General features: G+C 43.8%; 1 protein-coding gene across 1 annotated transcript; it reads left to right on the forward strand.

The window, feature by feature from the left end:
• Window positions 1–3,863: 3,863 nt before the first annotated feature.
• LOC141194317 (uncharacterized) lies at window positions 3,864–21,248 on the forward strand. The gene is made up of 7 exons (XM_073662220.1): window positions 3,864–4,067; window positions 12,926–13,075; window positions 13,205–13,384; window positions 13,467–13,587; window positions 13,671–13,768; window positions 15,606–15,696; window positions 20,261–21,248. Exons 1-7 carry the CDS (start codon window positions 3,864–3,866, stop codon window positions 21,214–21,216), a joined length of 1,800 nt encoding a protein of 599 aa, XP_073518321.1. The 3' UTR covers window positions 21,217–21,248.
• The last annotated feature ends 1,883 nt before the right edge of the window (window positions 21,249–23,131 follow it).

The following is a 23,131-nucleotide window of genomic DNA, read 5'->3' on the forward strand; positions in this document are numbered from 1 at the left end:
CATCTGTGTGCAAAGACCCACTCTGCATCCACCTGCAGTTCAGCCTGCTCCCTGCAAGGAGCCTGGTCCGGGCACTGGATCCTGTGGACTGTGCACCTGGGACATCTATCGGTTTGTACTGATATTACAACCGTTTTCCATAGACTGGTTACTGATTGCTTATTGCCTATTCCTGCCTGCTATAACATATGCTTGTCTGCTGCAATATACCCTGTTAATACAAAAATATCGTGTTTGTCTTCATTCCGACCCACGCTATCGATCTCCACAAGTATATAGTTGACAGGCAGACTGTCGGGCTGGAGAGTAGTCAGACTGGCGGACTGGAACAGTAGTCAGGCTGGCAACTGGACCTGAGGGCTGAAGCAGAGGTAAGTATGCTGTGCATCAACTTTTGCCTGGGCACCTCCATTTTGGAGGAGGAGCCTTATATATGGGAGGACCCTCGGCTATTGGCCGGGGACTCTTTAGGACGGCGCGCGTGGCCCCTTTAAGAGAGAGGGAGTGCGCGCGCACCCTAAGCACAGTGCCCGGGAAGCTGCGCGCGCCGGCAGCAGCAGGAAGAGGAGCGCAGGAGGATGCCGCGCAGTGAGCGGGGAGGTGAGAGGGACGGCGTCTCTGCCTGGCAGGAGGCTGAGACGCCAATGCTACAATACTGAAGCAACATCTTAAGACATCAGCCAGGAAGTTAAAGCTTGGGCGGAAATGGGTCTTCCAAATGGACAATGACCCGAAGCATACTGCCAGAGAGTGGCTTAAGAATAACAAAGTCAATGTTTTGGAGTGGCCATCACAAAGTCCTGATCTAAATCCTATTGAAAATTTATGGGGAAAGCTGAAAAGGCTGCGAGCAAGGCGACCTACAAACCTGGATCAGTTACACCAGTTATGTCAGGAGGAATGGGCCCAAATTCCAACCAACTATTGAGAGAAGCTTGTGGAAGGATATCCCAAACGTTTGACCCAAGTCATTCAGTTTAAGAGCAATGGTACCAAATACTAATGAAATGTATGGAAACTTTTCACTTTGCAGTAAGTAATAAAAATTCCTTAAAACATTCTCTCTCTCTCTCATTATTCTGGCATTTGGCAAATATTAAAATTTATGGTAATCCTAATTGACCTAAAACCGGAAAGGTTTATTCTGATTTCATGTCAGATAGTGAGAAAAACATGCATGTGTGTCTTTTTATATAGTGTATGTAAACTTCTGGTTTCAACTGTACTTGAACTTTATGTCCATATCTATATATAGATATATATGTGTGTGTGTGTGTGTGTGTGTATATATATACATATATATATATATATATATACTACAGACCAAAAGTTTGGACACACCTTCTCATTTAAAGATTTTTCTTTACTTTCATGACTATGAAAATTGTATATTCGCACTGAAGGCATCAAAACTATGAATTAACACATGTCGAATTATATACTTAACAAAAAAGTGTGAAACAACTGAAAATATGTCTTATATTCTAGGTTCTTCAAAGTAGCCACCTTTTGCTTTGATGACTGCTTTGCACACTCTTGGCATTCTCTTGATGAGCTTCAAGAGGTAGTCACCGGAAATGGTTTTCACTTCACAGGTGTGCCCTGTCAGGTTTAATAAGTGGGATTTCTTGCCTTATAAATGGGGTTGGGACCATCAGTTGTGTTGTGCAGAAGTCTGGTGGATACACAGCTGATAATCCTACTGAATAGACTGTTAGAATTTGTATTATGGCAAGAAAAAAGCAGCTAAGGAAAGAAAAACGAGTGGCCATCATTACTTTAAGAAATGAAGGTCAGTCAGTGCGAAAAATTGGGAAAACTTTGAAAGTGTCCCCAAGTGCAGTTGCAAAAACCATCAAGTGCTACAAAGAAACTGGCTCACGTGAGGACCGCCCCAAGAAAGGAAGACCAAGAGTCACCTCTGCTTCTTAAGATGTTTATCTGAGTCACCAGCCTCAGAAATGGCAGGTTAACAGCAGCTCAGATTAGAGACCAGGTCAATGCCACACAGAGTTCTAGCAGCAGACACATCTCTTCAACAACTGTTAAGAGGAGACTTTGTGCAGCAGGCCTTCATGGTAAAATAGCTGCTAGGAAACCACTGCTAAGGACAGGCAACAAGTAGAAGAGACTATTTTGGGCTAAAGAACACAAGGAATGGACATTAGACCAGTGGAAATCTGTGCTTTGGTCTGATGAGTCCAAATTTGAGATCTTTGGTTCCAACCACCGTGTCTTTGTGCGACGCAGAAAAGGTGAACGGATGGACTCTACATGCCTGGTTCCCACCGTGAAGCATGGAGGAGGAGGTGTGATGGTGTGGGGGTGCTTTGCTGGTGACACTTTTGGAGATTTATTCAAAATCGAAGGCATACTGAACCAGCATGCAAGTATATAATTCCACATGTGTTAATTCATAGTTTTGATGCCTTCAGTGTGAATGTACAATTTTCATAGTCATGAAAATAGAGAAAAATCTTTAAATGAGAAGGTGTGTCCAAACTTTTGGTCTGTACTGTATATAGTTGAATATTTATATATATATATATCTATGTGAGGACACAGCATTTCTTCTTAATTCTGCCAAATGCAGTTAGTAGTGGGCACAGGGACAGGAGCTATTGTCGCTGACTCTAGTTGTAGATGTAAATAATTGTTGGAATCTTGAATGGCTGCTGTGTACAGATTATAGCGCCCCCTACAGCTTATTGTCCTGCTGTCCTCGTGGAACAAAGGCACAGGATAACTGACAGATTGATCATTGTTAGTTTTGCTGTCTACCTGTTGTATTAGTGAGTTCAAGGTTGTTCTGCAAATATTGAAGGTCAAACTATGAACACTTCGACAATGAGAGATGACTTTCTCCCAATCCTGTAGAAAAAAATGCCTGAATACGAGGTGTGACCTAGAAAAGTAGGATCTGCCTCTTTTCCCACACACTCTACAGCAAGCCACCGACCAGCTGGAGGAACACAGATCTGCTCCACTGACCATCACTGAACCCTCAAAGACGCTGGAGAATCCAGGTTGGGACAATCAGGTCACCTGGCCACGTACCTCACTGCACTCACTCAGCTTCCTAAGCTTGCCACTACCTCGTCTCTGGTTGCCGGCCAATAGATGGGGTAGTCAGCCCTGGATGCTCCAAAGTCACAGCCCTGGATGCTCAGAGCCAGTGGAAAGGTGAGACTATGTCATGTGCACCATCTTTTGTACTTGCTGGGGCTGTACTGTATGTGACTGGCTGGTGTTGGTGCAATAAATTATTGCCGCACTGTGTTACCCTCACTCTGTCTGGTCTGAGTAGTGTCTGGCCCACGGGAAAGGAGATCGGGCGTTCAATGGAATGAGCCCTGGTCCATATGATTTTCTAAAGATGAGACCACCCACTGACCCTCGTGTCTCCACTCTATCTATCTATTAGATTTCAAAATGTTTATGAATTTCTCTAGAAAAATATTTAGATTTGAGAGTCCTCAGTGGTTGATACCTTTTAATGGCTAACTGAAAAGATGGTAACAAATTGCAAGCTTTCAAGACTACTCAGCTCTCTTCATCAGGCTAGTATACCACAAAATCTGAAGAGTCACATATTTATACACAATAAGGGTATGTGCACACGATGCAGAAATGAAGCAGAAAATTTCTGCATCATTTCTGCATCTCCCTGGCAGAAAAAACGCATGCGGATTGTACATGTGTTTTTCCTGCGTAATACATGCGGATTCACATGCGTTTCCGCATGCGGATTGACAAGCGCTTTCCAGGCGATTTTAGCATCACTTGGAAAGTGCTTGACAACTAGGTCACACTATATAAATCCATGCAACCGGCATGGATTTATATAGTGTGACCGTATAAGAATGTTTAAAAATAAAAAAATAAAGGTACACTTATCTTCTGATGCCCCGACGTGTGCTGCCTCATTCGTTCCTGGCTTGTTCCTGGCTGCCGGGATATCGCGAGACACTGCACTGAAGGGCCTGCGGTCACATGACTGTGACGTCACCGAAGGTCCTTCAGTCTTGCACGCGAGCAGAGGGAAGGAGACCGGGGGCCGTCAGAAGGTGAATATATCTTTATTTTTTATTTTATTCTTGTTTTTACAGTTTCTATGGTACCTGGGTGTGGAGGAGGGTCTCCTGTCCTCCACACCCGGGTACCATCCGCACATTAGAACGCGCCAATAATGCAAGTACAAATGCAGTCTTGCGGAATTGGCGCATTATAATGCAAGTCAATGGCGGCAAAAACGCCGCGTTTCCGCAAAATTAATGGACATGCTGCGGATATTTGAGCGCAGCATAAACGCTGCGGAAAAATCCGCAGCATGGGCACAGCACATGCGGATTATCATTGGGGAACATTGTTGCCCTTCTACCATGCGTTTTTAATGCATTTCCGCAGCCGCAGAAACGCTGTGGAAACGCATAAAAAACGCATCGTGTGCACACAGCCTAAGACACACAAATTATGCAATAGGTAAGACAGGTGATGAAAAGCAGAGTTATTATTAAAGAGATAAACAGTTCTGGCTATAAATATTTTTGTAGATAAGGAGTGTGAAGGTTTTATTGTCCTGTGTCCAGTGTTGTGATGACCTCACAGGTCTGAGTCTGAGGAGCACATTCCTTAGTTGATGTAGAATGACATAAATCCATGCGACACATTCATTCCTGTTCTGAAAGTGTTAAAGGTCACCATCAGTTTATATTCTGAGATTCTTCTTTTTCTTTGAGATTTGAAGTTACCTTTTAATACCAGTAATTTCATGGCTTTTGTGCTGTGATCAGGGGAACAAAAATGCTTGGCTACAGGCAGATCTATTCTTTTTTCTTTTATTGTGTGGCGATGATGATTTTTGCCCTGTCTCCCCTACATACAGACCCCCAGCTGGACATTTGGTACATATAATTAAGTATACTACATTAGATGTGATACAGCTGAACGTACCTGGGATCTTATAGTCCTGATGTGAATTGGGGATCTTCATCTTGTCTGTGGTCGTTATAAAAGGACAGGTTTTGCATTTTTTCTGGTTGCAAGGAAAGGTTCCTGTAGCTGGTGGAGATGACAGGGAGCTTCTGACTTTGTCAGGAAAACTTGGTCAGACCTTGCAGCCCTCTGGCGCCCCCTTATCCTGCTGGTTAAACACAGTATTGACCGAGGATAAGCAACAGGGCGCAGCTGCTCTCATTTATGTCGACTATTGTGGCACGTGATGTGACTGGACGTATATATACCACCAGTTCCTTGAATTTCTCTATAAAATGATCTATGACAATGATTATATAATGTACATTGTGGACCATTCAGCCTCAGATGCAGAGTGTGAACATTGCCAAAAATCTATATTGCACATTTAACTGAAATAAATGATACAATTCATCAGAAATGTTAACCATTTAGACGCTTTTCCAAAGTTCCGGATAAATATGAACAAAATGTAAATGTTGATTCATAAGCCGTGAATTCAGCGGGTCAGTCCTGAGGGAATTTACATCCCATGTAGGAATTCAGAGGATCTGGGAAGGGATTTTGCGACAAATGAACAACACCGGATGGAATGGGCCCAGATAACCCGGCACCCAGGCTGGAATAGATCCATAAGCTGGTTTTCTTCGATGCCGATATGAAAGAAATAAAAACAAATATTTTCTAACACTTTTCTATTTTTTTTATAATTATTTGATATTAACCCCTTTACTACCTTGGGTCAGGCCCCTGTGACGTGCCGGGGAGGAGGGGGGATATGGAAATGAAGCTAATAGGCGGGGATTTCTTCGCGTTCCCCAGACGTGAAGCTTGCCAAAACTAATTTAATAAAAAGCTATTACACAGCAAGTAGACCTCTAATATGGGACATACAGGTGAGTATAGATTCACACTTCTATCACCTGTATCCCCATATTAGAGGTCAGATAGGTCCCAGGGGGTGACAGATTCCCTGTAACATGTTAACTGCCATGGGTGGACTCCACCTGTGGCTGTTAGGGGCACATGACAGCTGTACTGATCAGCTGTCATGTCCCTGGAAAGGTGCGGTGTCATCACCGAAGTCCACACGCTTCGCACACGCGCAGTTCCACATGCGTCGTACACACGCGGCTCCTCTCCGTGCACCTCGTACACGCTTCTCCGTACACCTCGTACACACGCGGCTCCGCTCCCTACACCTCGTACACACGCGGCTCCGCTCCGTACACCTCGTACACACGCGGCTCCGCTCCCTACACCTCGTACACACGCGGCTCCGCTCCGTACACCTCGTACACACGCGGCTCCGCTCCCTACACCTCGTACACACGCGGCTCCGCTCCCTACACCTCGTACACACGCGGCTCCGCTCCCTACACCTCGTACACACGCGGCTCTGCTCCGTACACACGCGGCTCTGCTCCGTACACCTCGTACACACACGGCTCCGCTCCGTACACCTCGTACACGCACGGCTCCGCTCCGTACACCTCGTACACGCGCGGCTCTGCTCCGTACACCTCGTACACGCGCGGCTCTGCTCCGTACACCTCGTACACACGCGGCTCTGCTCTGTACACCTCGTACACACGCGGCTCTGCTACATCCACACTGTAAACCCCTCCTGACCCCACACATAAACTTCAGCTCATCCAGCACCATGACAACCAGCACAGCAGAGTCCTGCATCCACTGAGGCCCCTGATCATGTGACCCCTGACTCCTCCCCTCCTGTGACCTCATCACAGCTCCTGTGCGCACAGAGCAGCCATATATGTGGTGGCGGCTCTGCAGGTGGAGGTATGTGGAGACCCCCGTTACTGGGCGCAGGGGGCATTAACCCCTTCTGCACGGAGACTCTTTTGGGGTCTTGTGTTGCCCCTTTATAAGAATCATAAGGTTTTTGTTCTGTCTCCTGTAATAGATACATACGACCCAACTATGGAGACAGGAAGGGAGGAAACGTATTGTTCTCATAGTACAGGACCCCTTTACTGGCCCCACAGTGTAATGCCCCCAATATGCCCCTTATGCAGGATGTATGATGCCCCCACACAGTGTAATGCCCCCATTATGCCCCTTATGCAGTATGTATGATGCCCCCACACAGTGTAATGCCCCCATTATGCCCCTTATGCAGGATGTATGATGCCCCCACACAGTGTAATGCCCCCATTATGCCCCTTGTGCAGGATGTATGATGCCCCCACACAGTGTAATGCCCCTATTATGCCCCTTGTGCAAGATGTATGATGCCCCCACACAGTGTAATGCCCCCATTATGCCCCTTATGCTGGATGTATGATGCCCCCCACAGTGTAATGCCCCCATTATGCCCCTTATGCAGGATGTATGATGCCCCCCCACAGTGTAATGCCCCCATTATGCCCCTTATGCAGGATGTATGATGCCTCCACACAGTGTAATGCCCCCATTATGCCCCCTATGCAGGATGTATGATGCCCCCCCACAGTGTAATGCCCCCATTATGCCCCTTATGCAGGATGTATGATGCCCCCCCACAGTGTAATGCCCCCATTTTGCCCCTTATGCAGGATGTATGATGCCCCCACACAGTGTAATGCCCCCATTATGCCCCTTATGCAGTATGTATGATGCCCCCACACAGTGTAATGCCCCCATTATGACTCTTATGCAGTATGGATGATGCCCCCACAGTATAATGTTCCCACAGTACCGCCTGAGATCCTGCAGTTGGAATAAGTCCTGAGGTTTTACTGTTGGAATAAAACCTCTGGAACATGGTTTTCCCTTTTTCTGCTCCCCTACATAAATACTCTTGATATCGAGGCTTTGTACAATAATATACCGCATGAGGATGGTATCAGAGGAGTAAGACATTTCTTGAAATGGAGATCAGTAGAGTGTAGCAGACATAATGACTTCATGGAGGATCTTATAAAATTCACTCTTACACATAACTTCTTTCTTTTTGATAGGAAGTACTTCCCCCGAGCTCAGCGGTACTGTGATGGGGAGCCTCTGTGCCCCCTTGTATGCTAACCTTTTTCCTGGGCTGGTGGGAGGAAACCACAATATGCAGAGATGATCATAAGTGGTGACATCCATATATTGGGGTGTGGTATAGATATATTGACAAAATTTTTATCATCTGATCAGGGACGAGTGAACAGTTTCTTGAATTTGTCAGGAAACTCAACATCAATAGAGTGGGCCTGAGATTTACAACGGAGTTTAGTTATAACCCCTTGCCTTTCCTGGATGTACTAATCAAGAAAGAACTGGATGTGACCCTAGGGACATTCATCTACCATAAACCTACAAGCACTAATAAACTATTGAAGTGGGATAGCCACCACCCCATCTCCCTGAAAAAAAGAATACTCAAGGGCAAATTTTTATGGTCGAGAAGGACGTGTTCAAATGTCACATTTTAATATACAGACAATAGACATGAACACAAGATTAATGCAAAAGGTTACCCACAGTACATTTTGGATTTCGCACGATTGTGTACAGAAAAACGGGAGAGACAGACTCTTCTCCATACCTAACCAAGAGACCAAGAAAAAGATGGGATAACACGAGTAATAGGAACTGAGTAACCAAATCTTTAATATCTTAACAAAACACTAGGATGTACTTGTGGCCGACCTGGACCTGAAGGGAGCTGTGGGACCTATTCCCACAATAACTTCCAGAAAGAGTCGGTCAATTAGGGACCATTTAGTGCATAGTGTCTATAAAAAACCTGCACGCAAGGGGACTTGGCTGGATAGAAGAATCTGTAGTTTTTTTTAGATGTGGAGAATGTTGTACATGTAATTGGATGAGTGCATATAAATCTTTCTCGAGTTCCTCCGCCGGTAAAACCTTTTTCCAGAGGGATTAATCCAACTGTAAAACCTCAGGATGGGTATATATGGCCATATGCACCTGCTCCCTAGATAATGTAGGCAACAAGACCAAGACGGGATCTATGAGGAGGGTGGGGGAGCATTTGACCAATATACGCCATGGTCGGGACACCCCATTATCGAGACACATGAACAGTGTACATGTTACATAGTTACATAGTTTATAAGGCCGAAAAAAGACAAGCGTCCATCCAGTTCAGCCTATTTCTTGTGCACTGCAGCTATTCCGCAGCGTTGATCCAGGGGAAGGCAAAAAAAACCCATGCAGTATAGGCCAATTTACATCATTGAGGAAAAATTCACTTCCCGACTCCAATCTGGCAGTCAGATTAAATCCCTGGATTAATTAACTATCACTAAGCATAAGATGTAATTTTATTGTTCTCAAGAAAGGCGTCCAGGCCTCTCTTGAACTCATTAAGTGAGTTGGACATCACCACTTCCTCTCCCAGAGAGTTCCAGAGTCTCACGGCTCTGACCGTAAAGAATCCCCTTCTATGCTGGTGCAGGAACCTCCTTTCCTCCAGACGCATAGTGTGCCCCCTCGTCTTTGTCACCATCCTTGGTATAAACAGATCATGGGAGAGATCTCTACTGCCCCCTGATGTATTTATACATGTTTATGAGGTCTCCCCTAAGCCTTCTCTTTTCCAACGTAAATAGGTCTAATTTTGACAACCTCTCTGGGTATTCTAGTCCCTCCATTCCCTTTATTACCTTAGTCGCCCTCCTTTGTACCCTCTCTAGCTCCAATATGTCTTTCCTGAGCACCGGAGCCAGTGTACAGTGAAACCGAAGACATCTCCAATTGCATCATTGAGGTGGTTAAACCCAATGTAAGAGGAGTTGGTCACAATAGATGTATCCTCAAAAAGGAAAGTGAGTGGGTCTCCTGACTGTATTCACTAGTCCCGAAGGGACTCAATGAGCAAATTTCATATGCCTGTTTTGTGTGAATACAGCCCCATCCTGGATTACATTTTTGGATTTTATACTCTACCCATTGCTACTCAGTTCCCTGTGAATGGGGTTCACATTTTGTTGTACTTTATCGAGATATATTCTACATTTACTATATAGTAATTAACAAGTATGATGATACTTGTGTATCTCTAATTATGCAATAGGGTTCAAATTTGACCATTTAGGAATATACTGTGGGCCATCATCCAATATTTTTTGTAGTGATGAAGTAGATCTAAAAGCCTATTGCATGATGTGAGGCTGTGCAATATGTGACGCTGAGTCACTTTTCACGGCCAGGCCATGAGAAGGAATAGTCAAGGAGTCCGAAGTCAAAAGCCAGGAGGGTACGTCATAAACCGAGGGAAGAGGCAAAGGCATAGTCAGGTAACAGTCCATTGGTCAGAATACCAGAAGGATAGCGGATCAGAGCAGAAGGGGTCAGGCATCAGAAGATCAATACACAGAACACTAAGGCACAGAGCCACAAACCTCACACTACGTGAATGTACGTCTGGCAGAAAAAGCCCAGTTAAGTAGCCTGGCAGTCACCTGGAATAATGAACACCTGAAGATAGCCGGTGCCTCCCAGTCTCAGATTGGACAGCCGAGCTGTCAATAAACACACTGACTGCTTCAGCACGCCCCTGTACCTGACTGGATGACCGAGCTGTCAATCAAAGTACCGACAGCTTCAGCATGCCCCTGTACATGATTGGACGGCTGAGCTGTCAGTAACTGCATCCCGGACACAGTGAGGGGTGGAACCGTGACCCAATACTTGTTTTTAATCTCCCATGATGCTGATCTCAGAGACAGGACTTTTCTATATTGGTGGAATGCAATACAAATTCATTATGCACTTCGGCGTAGAACATATACTTCTGGACATGGGCAGTCACAGATAGGAGACTGGGATGCTCTTCAGAGTGGAAAGCACACATCCAGGCATACGTAATCTCCGACAATGTTCCTAGATACGCTCTGGTGTGTAACACATAACTACGGACATGCGCAGTCACGGATATGAGTGGAGCGGCAGCAATCAGTTTATCTGGAGTTTCAGTTAAAGCGCGTCACTTCCGGACATGCACACTAGGGGATGGACATTATCGGACCTCTAGCGCATGAGAATTAACGCAGGCGCAGTACATTATTGTAGACAGACTCCATTCTATATACACTATGTCAATTCACCTCTAGGAATGGGAATGAGTCTCCTAGTCTGGGGAGGGGTTTTGGATGAAGTTGAATATTTAAACATGGACACCTGGCTATTAGGCACACTCCTGAAGATGATGTGTGTTCAGATGTTTTAGCTGCCTTTGATTCAGCCTGTCTCATCTGTTTCCCTTCAAGCCAGGACTTGCGTTTTTTATTTGTCTCAGCTATCTAATAATTGAATCTACACATATAAAGCATACAGTGTATCACTTCCTCACAGTAAGACTCTTCTAGTTGTCCATAGCAACCAATCAGTGCTCAGCTTTCATTTTACCTCAGCAGCTTCATTGTTGAAAGCTACAATCTGGTTGCTATAGCCAACCAAAAAGATCTTACTGTGAGGCAATTCTCAAAAATGAGGCCCCAGTTACCTCTGCAACAGCCGTTGCTATAATTACAGACTTTAGACCAACTTATCAGGTTTCCCCCCCTTGCGACTATATGGTTGCTGCACCTTTAAGAGTGACTCCTTGGATGCAGTCTCTAACTCTTTGAGACCCTTTGGGCAAAAACTGTGGTTTGGCATTTGTGGCACCCCAGTGGTCCAGTTGCCACTGTGGCCTTGCCTCCCTCACAGGGGGTAATGCCATGCCTGGTTTACCAGTATACAACACTTTCCTGGCTCCAAACCAGAAAGGGGAGCTCCTCCCCTTCAAATTGGAATCTGGAGGCGGGGTTAGAAAGAGTTAGTGGAGAGGAGTTGGAGACAGGAGAGCGACGAGGAAGGACCTGGGGAAGGGAGCTGTGTACAAGCTCGCCCCAGAAGAGAGAAGCGCAAAGGAACCGGACACCGGAGTCCGTGGTTGTGGGGCACTGAAGGCCCAGCAGCCGAATCCGGAGGGCAGGAGACTGCAGGTCTCCTGGCCCCACCAGACGCCCGGCGGCACAGCAGCACGATAGGGCACAGCACCGCCACGTGGGAGCGACACTTAAGGAAGGCCCGAGCTGTCTGCCATACGGGTAAGGAAGAGACGTTTTACTCAGGGACAAGGGCCGCAGCATAGCTTCAAGTAGCAGGGCCAAAGAGAATAGCGCAGAGGGAAGGCCTACAACTCTACATGGCGAGGTGGATCCCCAACTTGCTTCCAGGCCGCCTGGACCTCTACTACCAGCTAGTATCCGTGCCCCGGTCTGCCTAACTACCGCAAGTAAAGATAAAAGGAAACCGCCATTAAGCTGTGGACTGGTCATTATCTGCGGTATCACCTGCATTACACCGTATCAACAACATAAACCTCCACAATTCTACATATACTGCCCTGGAGCTTAGCTCTGCCTGTGGAGAGCTGAACCAACTCTGCTGTGTGACCATCAGCTCCAGAGGATCTGCACCGCAGCGGCGGCCCCATATAGCCGCATGCCACAGGTGGCGTCACGAACATTATCTCTAAAAACTTTATTTCCCCTTTTACTTTCCCTTTAATTGACCGCCCTGGGTCACGGACCAGGTCACTGCCACCGTGACATCCCCAGCACCAACCGGCCCGTCTACTGAGTACCCCACGGCCCAGGGGGTGCATCACATTAAACACACAGACACCCATTTTTTTCTTTATTTCTATAGAGCCTAAATTCTGGGGACAAATCTTGTCAAGGTGAACAATTTTTAGGTTTCATGTTTGCAGTATTTTTAGTCTGATGTTAAAGACGGCAGCGCAAAATTTCACTCAAACCAGATGAAAAATGTTTTGTATTCTATGGGCTCCACACACAGATTTACTGCTTTATATATGTAGATATAAAGAAGAAAGCTAAATAGTGTAAAATAATAAATCTCATATCTTTCCCTTATTACCTCCAATAATTGTATTATTACACAGGATTTTTATGATGTTACATCTGCTCATCTTCGTCTCATTAAGGTCTTTACAATATTGGATCCTCTCAGCGAAGATCTCCTATATAAGAGAATTTTCCTTTTTGATCCATCAAAGATGGATATGGACAGAGACAAGATGGCGGAGAGGATATTACACCTCACCCTGGAGATCCTCTTCCGGCTTACTGGAGAGGTGAGAGATTCTGATGACGTCACATTACATCATTCTTATCTATGGGAATAACAGATGGACAGAACTGGAGAGGTGAGGACTCTGGAAATGTCTGGAGGGAGATTTATTAATGTGTCTCTCCATAACCAGAATTACACAGTAGTGAAGAAGACCTCTAGTGAGCGCTGTCAGGACCCTGTGTCTGAGGGATGGAGAAGACCCCTGAGCCCAATCACGAGACCTCCACCTCACCCCCTGATACATGAGGACATCAATGACCAGAAGATCCTAGAACTCACCTACAAGATGATTGAGCTGCTGACTGGAGAGGTGACACTGCTGGGAATGCTGGGACATTATACAGTAACACTATGAAGGGATCGGGGGGTGACGGTATCATTTTATATGTCAGGTTCCTATAAGGTGTCAGGATGTCGCTGTCTATTTCTCCATGGAGGAGTGGGAGTATTTAGAAGGACCCAAAGATCTGTACAAGGATGTCATGGAGGTTCCCCAGCCCCTCACATCATCAGGTAATAGACAGGACAAAATACACACGGCCTATAATTATTTGTATGGAAAGAATGAATTCAGTCCCTGTATGTGTTTCCTCCAGATCTATCCAGTAAGAGGACAACACCAGAGAGATGTCCCCGTTCTCTTCTTCCACAGGACTGTAAACAAGAAGATCCCAATGTTCCTCAGGATCATCAGGTAGATGGAGAGAAGGTGTCATGAGATCTTCCCTATGATGTGTAGACGGCTGTGAAAGTCTTGTTTTATCCACCAGTATTACAGTTATATGAAAAAGTTTGGGCACCCCTATTAATCTTAAGCTTAATGTTTTATAAAAATTAGTGTTTTTGCAACAGCTATTTCAGTTTGATATATGTAATAACTGTTGGACACAGTAATGTTTCTGCCTTGAAATGAGGTTTATTGTACTAACAGAAAATGTGCAATCTGCATTCAAACAAAATTTGACAGGTGCATAAGTATGGGCACCTCACCAGAAAAGTGACATTAATATTTAGTAGATCCTCCTTTTGCAAAAATGACAGCCTCTAGTCGCTTCCTGTAGCTTTTAGTGAGTTCCTGGATCCTGGATAAAGGTATTTTTGAGCATTCCTCTTTACAAAACAATTCCAGTTCAGTTAAGTTTGATGGTCGCCGAGCATGGACAGCCCTCTTCAAATGATCCCACAGATGTTCAATGATATTCAGGTCTGGGGACTGGGATGGCCATTCCAGAACATTGTAATTGTTCCTCTGCATGAATGCCTGAGTAGATTTGGAGCGGTGTTTTGGATCATTGTCTTGCTGAAAGATCCATCCCCTGCATAACTTCAACTTTATCACTGATTCTTGAACATTATTGTCAAGAATCTGCTGATACTGAGTGGAATCCATGCGTCCCTCAACTTTAACAAGATTCCCGGTGCCGGCATTGGCCACACAGCCCCAAAGCATGATGGAACCTCCACCAAATTTTACTGTGGGTAGCAAGTGTTTTTCTTGGAATGCTGTGTTTTTTTGCCACCATGCATAACGCCTTTTTGTATGACCAAACAACTCAATCTTGGTTTCATCAGTCCACAGGACCTTCTTCCAAAAAGAAATTGGCTTCTCCAAATGTGCTTTTGCATACCTCAGCCGACTCTGTTTGTGGCGTGCTTGCAGAAACGGCTTCTTTCGCATCACTCTCCCATACAGCTTCTCCTTGTGCAAAGTGCGTTGTATAGTTGACCGATGCACAGTGACACCATCTGCAGCAAGTTGATGCTGCAGCTCTCTGGAGGTGGTCTGAGGATTGTCCTTGACTGATCTTACCATTCTTCTTCTCTGCCTTTCTAATGTTTTTCTTGGCCTGCCACTTCTGGCCTTAACAAGAACTGTCCCTGTGTTCTTCCATTTCCTTACTATGTTCCTCACAGTGGAAACTGACAGGTTAAATCTCTGATACAGCTTTTTGTATCCTTCCCCTGAACAACTATGTTGAATAATCTTTGTTTTCAGATCATTTGACAGTTGTTTTGAGGAGCCCATGATGCCACTCTTCAGAGGAGATTCAAACAGGAGAACAGCTTGCAAGTGGCCACTTTAAGTAGCTTTTCTCATGATTGCATACACCTGGCTATGAAGTTCAAAGCTCAATGAGGTTACAAAACCAAAAAAAGTGCTTTAGTAAGTCAGTAAAAAGTAGGTAGGAGTATTTAAAACAAGAAAATGATAAGGGTGCCCATACTTATGCACCTGTCAAATTTTGTTTGAATGCAGATTGCACATTTTCTGTTAGTACAATAAACCTCATTTCAAGGCAGAAACATTACTGTGTCCAACAGTTATTACATATATCAAACTGAAATAGCTGTTGCAAAAAAACCAATTTTAAGAAAACATTAAGCTTAAGATTAATAGGGGTGCCCAAACTTTTTCATATAACTGTATATGCTCTATATTTGTGTCATGAGAATGGTGGAGATGGCAGGATTAGAGCTGATCATAGATATGACTTCTTATCTGTTTGTGACTATTACAATATTTGTTTCAGGGTGAAGATCTGACCCATATTAGTACTACAGAGACATATGTAAGGGGTGATGAGTGGTGTAAAGAGGAGATTCCTACATATGACCATCCAGGTGAGTAGTAACCACTAAATACAGAAAATAACAGATTTATCTCAGTCACCGGCTGTAGCTGTTTTATCGGTTGTGTAGTCCAATCTTATCACAATCATGTGACCACCATTTTGCCACTAGACCACAACATTCTCTTAGACCCAAAACTGTTCAAATGACTTCAGGCATTGAAAGCCCTCCTGTATAGAACTTACAACCTGAAGGATCCCCTTACCCCTGGGATTGGAAGACGTTGACCGTGACCTGCTCAGATCTGTAAACTACAAAGCCAAATGACAGCGTACGTAGAATGAGCTGAAAAGTTAAAAATCACTTGATAAAAAATTATCATGATGGGCCTTTAAGAGAAAGCGGAGGGTAATGATGCTGTTGGCTTCTTAGAACCCTGATATCTTATTGGATGAATCTACATACTCCATTCTGTGCTGCTGAATAAGCTCATATGGTCCCTACAAGACCAGGTCCAGTCTTTGCGGCCAAACTTGGCTGTAATATACATTTATTCACGCCTGCAGGAGATGTGTTGGCATGGCTTGAGCCCTGGTTTCATGGATTCACTCCACGTCATAAAGTACATTGTTTTCAGTCCCAAGGAATTCGGATTAGCACAATCTCTCCTGAAATGGGGGCACTAATACTTTCTCTACTCTCCTGAACGGAACTTATAGTAGCTCCAATGGTCCATACTACATGAGTGCATCTACGGTTTAGTGTTGTAGTTCTCTGCCGATACATACGTTCTTGATGTGGGTGAAACATGTTTTTTTTTATTCTATGTCTATTTGTTTACAGTTTTTCCTTTTGTATGATTTGTGGTGGGATTTGCCTGCCTCACTTACAGTTAGGTCCATATATATTTGGACAGAGACAACATTTTTCTAATTTTGGTTCTAGACATTACCACATTGAATTTTAAACAAAACAATTCAGATGCAGTTGAAGTTCAGACTTTCAGCTTTCATTTGAGGGTATCCACATCAAAATTGGATGAAGGGTTTAGGAGTTTCAGCTCCTTAACATGTGCCACCCTATTTTTAAAGGGAACAAAAGTAATTGGACAGATTTAATAATTGTAAATAAAATGTTCATTTCTAGTACTTGGTTGAAAACCCTTTGTTGGCAATGACGGCCTGAAGTCTTAAACTCATGGACATCATCAGACGCTGTGTTTCCTCCTTTTTAATGCTCTGCAGGCCTTCACTGCGGTGGTTTTCAGTTGCTGTTTGTTTGTGGGCCTTTCTGTCTGAAGTTTAGTCTTTAACAAGTGAAATGCATGCTAAATTGGGTTGAGATCAGGTGACTGACTTGGCCTTTCAAGAATATTCCACTTCTTTGCTTTAATAAACTCCTGGGTTGCTTTGGCTTTATGTTTTGGGTCATTGGTCGTCGTTTCATACTACAGATGGACAATCAGTTTGGCTGTATTTGGCTGGATCTGAGCACACAGTATGGCTCTGAATACATCAGAATTCATTCGGCTGCTTCTGTCCTGTGTCACATCATCAATAAACACTAGTGACCCAGTGCCACTGGCAGCCATGCATGCCCAAGCCATCACACTGCCTCCGCCGTGTTTTACAGATGATGTGGTATGCTTTGGATCATGAGCTGTACCACGCCTTCGCCATACTTTTCTCTTTCCATCATTCTGGTAGCGGTTGATCTTGGTTTCATCTGTCCAAAGAATGTTCTTCCAGAACTGTGCTGACTTTTTTAGATGTTTTTTAGCAAAGTCCAGTCTAGCCTTTTTATTCTTGATGCTTATGAGTTGCTTGCACCGTGCAGTGAACCCTCTGTATTTACTTTCATGCAGTCTTCTCTTTATGGTAGATTTGGATATTGATATGCCTACCTCCTGGAGAGTGTTGTTCACTTGGTTGGCTGTTGTGAAGGGGTTTCTCTTCACCATGGAATTTTCTGCAATCATCCACCACTCTTGTCTTCCGTGGGCGCCCAGGTCTTTTTGCATTGATGAGTTCACCAGTGCTTTCTGTCTTTCTCAGGATGTACCAAACTGTAGATTTTGCCACTCCTAATATTGTAGCAATTTCTCGGATGGTTTTTTTCTGTTTTTTCAGCTTAAGGATGGCTTGTTTCACCTGCATGGAGAGCTCCTTTGACCACATGTTTACTTCACAGCAAAACCTTCCAAATGCAAGCACCACACCTCAAATCAACTCCAGGCCTTTTATCTGCTTAATTGAGAATGACATAACGAAGGGATTGCCCACACCTGTCCATGAAATAGCCTTGGAGTCAATTGTCCAATTACTTTTGATCCCTTTAAAAACAGGGTGGCACATGTTAAGGAGTTGAAACTCCTAAACCCTTCATCCAGTTTTAATGTGGATACCATCAAATGAAAGCTGAAAGTCTGAACTTCAACTGCATCTGAATTGTTTTGTTTAAAATTCCTTGTGGTAATGTCTAGAACCAAAATTAGAAAAATGTTGTCTCTGTCCAAATATATATGGACCTAACTGTATGTGAGTCTGCAAGTCCCTGATAGTCTTTAAAAAAAGGTCTCCATTGACTCTTCCAAATGCCTGAGATCTAAATTTAAGACACCTCAGCTCTGCACTATTATAAAAAGTTCTATTTAGATGTCTAATATTTCTTCTTGAAACTAATCTGATAGAAAATATTGGCATTTTTTGATAATTTAGATTGCCAAGAGCCCCCGAGCCCCATTACCCCAGAGAGGTTTCACCACTAGTTACTCATCTCAATTTTTTTTTGCTGATGAAGACTGTTGAGTTTTTATTCATTTCAGTAGATGTGTTATTGTCTTTAGTCACAGTTTTGCCCATCAACATTTAATACCTCTACGTGGATATGGACTTACACAGAGACCCCTAGGCTTGGGCCACTGTGTTACCTTCTGTTCTGTGGAGTGAGATGGGAAGAATAGTCAGATAGCCGGGTGAGAATGAGGAGGGCAGAGAAAATACAAAATCAGAAGTCACAAGAGTAGTCATTCAACGTGCCGGGGTCACAACAAGAAACAAATACACAAGCCGGGAGCTGAGCACAGAGGACTGAACCAGAGGAGAACAAGGCTGTATCTGGCAGCTTCCAGCAATATGCTTCCAGCTTTAGTAGGGTGCGGTGCTTTCCAGTTGGCTGAAGCAGGGAGCAGATTACTCCAGCTGGACAGCACACACACCCATACTGCAAGACTGGATGGTACTACTGGTCCCAGGCTCCCAAATCTTAGTGGCTGGACAGATCCTGCGTTGCCCAGAGCTTCTGGTTCTGACGTCTCTTCCATCACCAGCGCCACCTGCAGAATGAATAAGGCGACTCCTGGTGAGAGAAGCAGACGTCGCAGGAGCAGATCCCAGAGGAGATGGGACACACCATTTGCAGAAGCCCTAATATGACAAAATGGTAGTAAATGAGAGCAATAAAAATCCCCATTGTGGAGATTATAACCCTCAATGAATAGTAGTGACTATTATGACTTCACAGCCACTTTACAGAAATTTGTGCACAGTGGATGTTGGAGAGTGAAAATTGCAAATATACCATTTCATTACCCAACACATAGTGCCCAGATTGTGCTCCAGGAGACACACACCGTAAATTAAGTGGGTTCTTCTCAATATAATAATGCCAAATACATGGATGCTAAATGTGGTTTGGGCGCGCTGCAAGGCTCAGAAGTGAGGGGGAGACTATACTTTGGGAGAGTGGATATTTCTGGATTGGTTTATGGGTACATGTTGCTTTTCAAGAGCTTTTGAGCCACTAATAATGGGGAAACCTCTGTTTTTCCATTGACAGATGATGGACCTGAGTGGGGACTTGTTTTTTTTTAGATGAGTAACAGTTTTTATTAGTATTATTTTTGCCTACATAATATTGTTTGGTGGTTTTTTATTCCATGTTTGGGAGGCAGGATGAACAAACAATTGAACACCACGCTCCACTGGTTCATCCTATGATGTTTTCTATTAGGCCGGAGTCACACCAGCGTATGGTATCTGATACAAGAGCATCAGATGTGATATGCTATTGACCTTCGGTTCCTGCTCTTCAGCGATCAGGAGCCGAGTGTCCTGCTACTGTGCTGCGATTTTCTTGCATGAGATGATCGCAGCACAGGTGCAGAAGAGATGGAGAAAGTATTTTCTCCATCTCCTCCATGGTCTGACCCGGCGTATATCGGACTGCACTGGGTTGACATCCGTGTGCAGTCCGTTGTTTCACTTCCACCCATAGACTTGTATGGGTGCGAATGAATCGAGTATCGCTGCTAATCACAGCATACTGCGATTGTCTTCTCATGTCGAATCAGCATGAGTAAATAATCGCTGATCTGAGCTGGCCGATATAATAACACTGGGCCGAGTGCTATGCGATGTTTTATTGCATAGCACTTGGCCATGTTATACAGTAGTGTTACTCCGGCCTTATACTGTGAACTGTCATTGTCTTGGTGAATAATTCAATATTTTTACATAACTTGGCATTTCTACTGACAGTTTAAGTAGAAATGTTCAAAAATATAAAATTCGAGGATATTTTATTCAAAAATAATAATTGGTTTTATTCTTGGCAGATGACTGTACCAGGAGATCAGAGGGACAGCTGACATCTTCAATTTTTAAATTAGTTGAGCTTGAGATCCCACAGGATACAACTAAAGTGAATGCCACTACTGCAGATATACCATCATCCCTTCACAGCAAAGATCTGTCATCTGATCCTATGAAACAGGTCCTGTCTTCTGATTCATTACCGACTACTAAGGAAAATCAAAGTCACAAAATAAGCATTAAAAAACAAACTACTGGTAAAGCTAAGAAGCCATTTTCACAATCAGAATATGGAAATAGTTTTCCCCTCGAAAAGTCTTTTCTTAAACATCCAAAAATTCACACAACGAAGAAAATATTTTCTTGTTCCACGTGTGGAAAATGTTTTAACCACAAATTAGGTCTTGTTAAACACCAGAGAAGTCACACAGAGGAAAAGCCATTTTCATGGTCAGAATGTAGGAAATATTTTAAGCAGAAATGGAATATTGTTATACACCAAAGAATGTACACAGGGGAAAAGCCTTTTTCATGTTCAGAATGTGGTAAATATTTTACATGGAAATCAAATTTGTTTCAGCACCAAAGAATTCACACAGGAGAGAAGCCTTTTTCATGTTCAGAATGTGGGAAATTTTTTACCCGGAAAGCGAATCTTGATATCCACCAGAGAACCCACACAGGGGAGAAGCCATTTTCCTGTTCAGAATGTTTAAAATGTTTTAATTTTAAATCGCTTCTTGATAGACACCAGAGAACCCACACAGGGGAGAAGCCTTTTTCTTGTTCAGAATGTGGAAAATGTTTTAACCAGAAATCAGATCTTGTTATTCACCAGAGAACTCACACAGGGGAGAAGCCATTTTCATGTTCAGAATGTGGGAAATATTTTACATGGAAATCAAATTTGGTTCAGCACCAGAGAACTCACAGAGGAGAGAAGCCTTTTTTCATGTTCAGAATGTGGGAAATGTTTTAACCAAATTTCAACTTTGCTTGACCACCAGAGAACTCACACAAGCAAAAAGCCTTTTTCATGTTCAAAATGTGGGAAATGTTTTATCCATAAATCAGCTTTGGTTAAGCACCAGAGAGCTCATACAGAGGAGACGCCTTTTTCCTGTTCAAAATGTGGAAAATGTTTTACCCGAAAAGCGCATCTTGATATCCACAAAAGAACCCACACAGGAGATAAGCCTTTTTCCTGTTCAGAATGTGGAAAATGTTTTAATTTTAAATCGTTTCTTGATAGACACCAGAGAACCCACACAGGGGAGAAACCTTTTTCCTGTTCAGAATGTGGAAAATGTTTTAATCAGAAATCAGATCTTGTTATTCACCATAGGACTCACACAGGGGAGAAGCCTTTTTCATGTTCAGAATGTGGGCAATATTTTACATGGAAATCAAATTTGGTTCAGCACCAGAGAAGTCACACAGGAGAGAAGCCTTTTTCCTGTTCAGAATGTTGGAAATGTTTTGTAAAGAAATCTTCTCTTCTTAGTCACCAAAGAATTCACACAGGGGAGAAGCCTTTTCCATGTTCGTAATGTGGGGAATGTTTTACACAGAATTCATCTCTTAATAAACTTTAAAGAAATCACACAGGGGAAAAGCCTTTTTCATGTTCAGAATGTTGGAACTGTTTTAACTCTTCTGTTCCTAGGGTACATGTGAAGTTGTTACATCACATGAGCCCTGCGCCCAATCAGCTTCATTCGGCTTCACTGTCCCCTTCTTCGGACGTATTGAACATCAACAAGAAGCCAGGGCTGCTGCTGCTTTCTGATTTCCTCTTATTGTTCGATGTGTCCAAAGGTGGGGACAGTGATGCCAGCGTGAATGGCCGCAGAGCTCAGATGACATAAAAATGTCACATAAGCCTCGGAAACGCAAGTGCTCACACCACTGAAACTGCACAGGCATGGGACGTTTGTATAATTGTTTTCATTTTAACAGGACCAAATATGAGGAATGAGAAGGGGTTGTCTAAGAGTAAAGATGTGCGGTTGTGGATGTTAATAATCACCTAGGCAGGTTATCGATGCAATTAGTTTTATTCCTTCCGGCCATGGTGAACAGCAATTCCAGGTAAATGTCCAACAGGCAATTCTCTTAGTCCTAGAGTTCCAACCTGTGATCAGTAGTTCCACTGCCCCGTACCAGGTGATACCCACTGTCCCCCAAGTTTTGGTTGGCCCACAGCTTTTTGTATCTCCCGCCGGTATATTGGCAGTCACAGCATATGCTCCTTTGGATGATGGATATCACAACCGCAGCCCGTGATTCCACCCAGCTCTCCGTCCGACTAGCAATGAATCTTCCCTTTCTCCTGCACAGGGTTCAGCCCCCTGAATCGGCAGAAGAGCTCACCCCTCCCTCCCCCAGCTAATTGTGCCTTAGTGGAGATATTTTCTCAGGTGGAACCCTCCCCTGGTTTTGCATGTGAGACTACCTGTGGTGACGGAGAGAACAATGGCCCAAGGTCTTGGAGCTATGGTCACTGAATGGAATAGATACCGGAGGTTGAACTGATGAGCAAACAAATCACTAACAAAACACAGCAAGCAAATTTCTAACAAAATACAAAATTAAGATTGATGAAAAGGGGTGCTCAGTGCTGGAAAAGTATTTAGAAAGCGGCCAGGTCCTCACACTAAGTACTGGACAACCTCTTTGAAGATCAAAAATTCCACACAGAGAGAAGCCATTATCGTACCTAAAGTGTGAAAAAAGAATTACCGGAACATCGTATTTTGTTGACCATCAAAAATAACTCAGACGAGGAGAAAATATATATGTTATTGACAAATTGTACAAAAACATATAACAGACAAGCATATAATTAGATGAGAAAGGGAAATTACTTTAAAACTTTTTTTTTGACTATAAGA

The sequence above is a fragment of the Phyllobates terribilis genome, unplaced genomic scaffold, assembly GCF_046119375.1.
Source record: "Phyllobates terribilis strain yellow unplaced genomic scaffold, ASM4611937v1 Scaffold_69__1_contigs__length_7402412, whole genome shotgun sequence".
In the NCBI taxonomy this organism is placed as follows: Eukaryota; Metazoa; Chordata; class Amphibia; order Anura; family Dendrobatidae; genus Phyllobates; species Phyllobates terribilis.

What these genes read in the sequence shown, in the direction of transcription:
- LOC141194317 (XM_073662220.1), top strand. Translation starts at nt 3,864, where the DNA reads ATGTTTAAAAATAAAAAAATAAAGGTACACTTATCTTCTGATGCCCCG. An exon ending in CCAGCCCCTCACATCATCAG is followed by an intron (nt 13,588 to 13,670) that starts GTAATAGACAGG and finishes TGTTTCCTCCAG; the next exon opens with ATCTATCCAGTAAGAGGACA. An exon ending in TCCTACATATGACCATCCAG is followed by an intron (nt 15,697 to 20,260) that starts GTGAGTAGTAAC and finishes TATTCTTGGCAG; the next exon opens with ATGACTGTACCAGGAGATCA.